Genomic DNA, 2,500 nt, shown 5'->3' on the forward strand with positions numbered 1-2,500 from the left:
AAACCAGTACTAATATATAAAGAGTACTACGTTGCGGTAGTAAGTAAGTAAGTAAGTAGGAAAATACGTAAGGATGAAAGTAACTATGAAAAGTGTCTGTAAGTGCGTCTGTAAGTACGTAAGTAAGTATGAAAAGTAGGTAAGTAAGTAGAAGATAATCCTCCATTAGTCCCTCAGCGGGGACATTTGCAGGATTACAGCAGCAGAGTGGATAGCAGCAAGAGACATAAGTAGAAAACCAAAACAAGTATAATAATTACGTATTCATACAGTAAATAATAAGTATAATAAGTGAAAAATAGTAAGGAAGTAAATAAATAAATAGGTATTATTTTTTAAATCTTTTCCGGAAGTGTGGCTGTTTGAATGGCGGCTAACTTGACTATTGAAAAGTATTGAGGAGGCGTTCGACCAAACAGGAAGAAGCGTGGAAACACACCGAAGAGACGTGAGGCCTTCAGCCCGTCAAACGGACGCCTTCAGTCCGTTAACAGGGCGGGTTTTTAACACCCCACTTTCCGTCCGTGTCGGAGGTGTGAGGACGGTTTCCGGTGAACTCGCGCTGTTCGCGGGGTTTGACGCACCAGGAGGAGAGGAGGGGGAGGGCTATGCTAAGCTAGCTGCTTAGCTTAGCTGTGCTAAACTAGCTGCTTAGCACGCTATGTTAACAGCTTCAACCACCCAGAAAAAAAACACTGACTTTTGGGAGAAACAAATCCTGCGTTTAATCTGACAAGATTATAATAAAATAAAGATTAAAATAAAAAACACAATTTACCGTTAAAATAACGAGTTAGCATTGCTAGTTAGCTAACAAGCTACTTTAGCTAATTAGTTTTACTTTAATATTTAATTAAACACAGTTAACTGACATTTAGAAAAATTAGCATATTAATTAGCTCCAAGTAAACGCAGTGAACGGGTGAAACAAATCTCCCGTTGCGCGTGTGCGTGTGCGTGTGTGTGTGTCTCTGAACTTTTAATCTCCGTTAGCATGGAGGCTCCGCAGCCTAGCAACGGTAACGGCTGCAGCTCGGAGCGGTTAACGTTACGTAACGACAGCAGGACGGAGCGCGAGAAGAAGAAGCTGAACGTCTCCTCACAGCGGCTCTGACAGCTTCCACTAAGACAGACAGACAGGGAGACAGGGAGGGAGGGAGGGAGACTAGTAGACAGACAGACAGACAGGGAAGGAGACAGACGGGGAGACAGACAGAGACAGACAGCACAACAATAAGCACACGGCAGCATGGAGGATGTCTGCTGCTAGACGAACACAACAGGAGACATTCAGAGAAGAAGATGGATTCAGACCCGCTGATCAACGGTAAGAGACGGTGTGTGTGTGTGTGTGTGTGTGTGTGTGTGTGTTGACTGAACTACATGCTGCTTTGTTGTCCTCTTCCTGTATACACTGCTCCTCTAGAGTCCTCACCTGAACCAGGTGTAGTGAGATCAGAGAGACGGTGACGTCATGACGACACAGTACTTTCTCTAGAACCTAGGCGTTCTGTTTCCTCTGTAAGAGAAGTATTATAAATAAGTAAAGAATATGAACAAAGTAAACAATATGCTGTAACAGAGCAGTGGATGGATAGGACCTGCAGGAGGACTCGTGTTGAGAAGAGGTCTGAGGAACGTAAACATGCTTATTGTCTCGTGGAACGTCAGCGTTTGTTTAATTGACGGATGAAATGAGTTAGTTTAGTGTCGATCGACTCGCTAATGAATGCTTTGATCTCTTTTCTTAAAAGTGAACATACTGTGTTGTGATCACTGACAGGAGACAGGAAGTGATCAGACCTCCATCATCACAACAATAAAACACCAGGAGGAGTCTGAAGAGGAGGTTTAAATATTGTGGATTGATCCTCATCTGATTCTTTTTAATATTGATTAGATAGAGATGGTTACTTTGATCTGATCCACACCTCTGAGGCTGATCATTGGGACTTATTGATGTGATATCGGGGGGCTTGAACATTGTGTTTACAGTGTATAATAATAATATTATTATACTATTTGTAGAATCACATTCCAGTGATTTCCAACATTTGGTTTTGATTTTGTCAACATTTATTAAGAAAGATTGTCAACATGTTTTTATCTAACGAAATATTCTCCTTTTATCCATATTTGTTGTCGTTTAGCCTCAAAAACAAAGTTTTCACTGAAACATCTCCAACAACAATCTACCAGAACCATGACTATAGAACCTCATAGACATCTATACAGAGGAGTCGCCCCCTGATGGACACTAGAGAGAATGAAGCTTTAACACGTGAAGCACTAGAGAGAATGAAGCTTTGACACGTGAAGCTTTGACACGTGAAGCTTTGACACGTGAAGCATTGACACGTGAAGCTTTGACACGTGAAGCATTGACACGTGAAGCTTTGACACGTGGAGCTTTGACAGGTGAAGCTTTGACACGTGAAGCTTTGACACGTGAAGCTTTGACACGTGAAGCATTGACACGTGAAGCTTTGACACGTGAAGC

At 42.1% G+C, this 2,500-nt stretch overlaps 1 protein-coding gene across 1 annotated transcript in view; it reads left to right on the forward strand.

The window, feature by feature from the left end:
• The first annotated feature begins 401 nt into the window (after positions 1 to 401).
• The window catches only part of elk1 (ETS transcription factor ELK1), a 15,876-nt gene continuing 13,777 nt past the window's right edge, over positions 402 to 2,500 (forward strand). Inside the window, exon 1 of the mRNA XM_068732112.1 lies at positions 402 to 1,327. Coding sequence (XP_068588213.1) covers positions 1,303 to 1,327 — 25 coding nt within the window. The 5' untranslated portion in view covers positions 402 to 1,302. The remainder of the gene's footprint in view (positions 1,328 to 2,500) is intronic.

The sequence above is a fragment of the Cebidichthys violaceus genome, unplaced genomic scaffold (genome assembly GCF_023349555.1).
Source record: "Cebidichthys violaceus isolate CVI_PGR_0920_01 unplaced genomic scaffold, fCebVio1.0.p SCAF_57, whole genome shotgun sequence".
Taxonomy (NCBI): Eukaryota; Metazoa; Chordata; class Actinopteri; order Perciformes; family Stichaeidae; genus Cebidichthys; species Cebidichthys violaceus.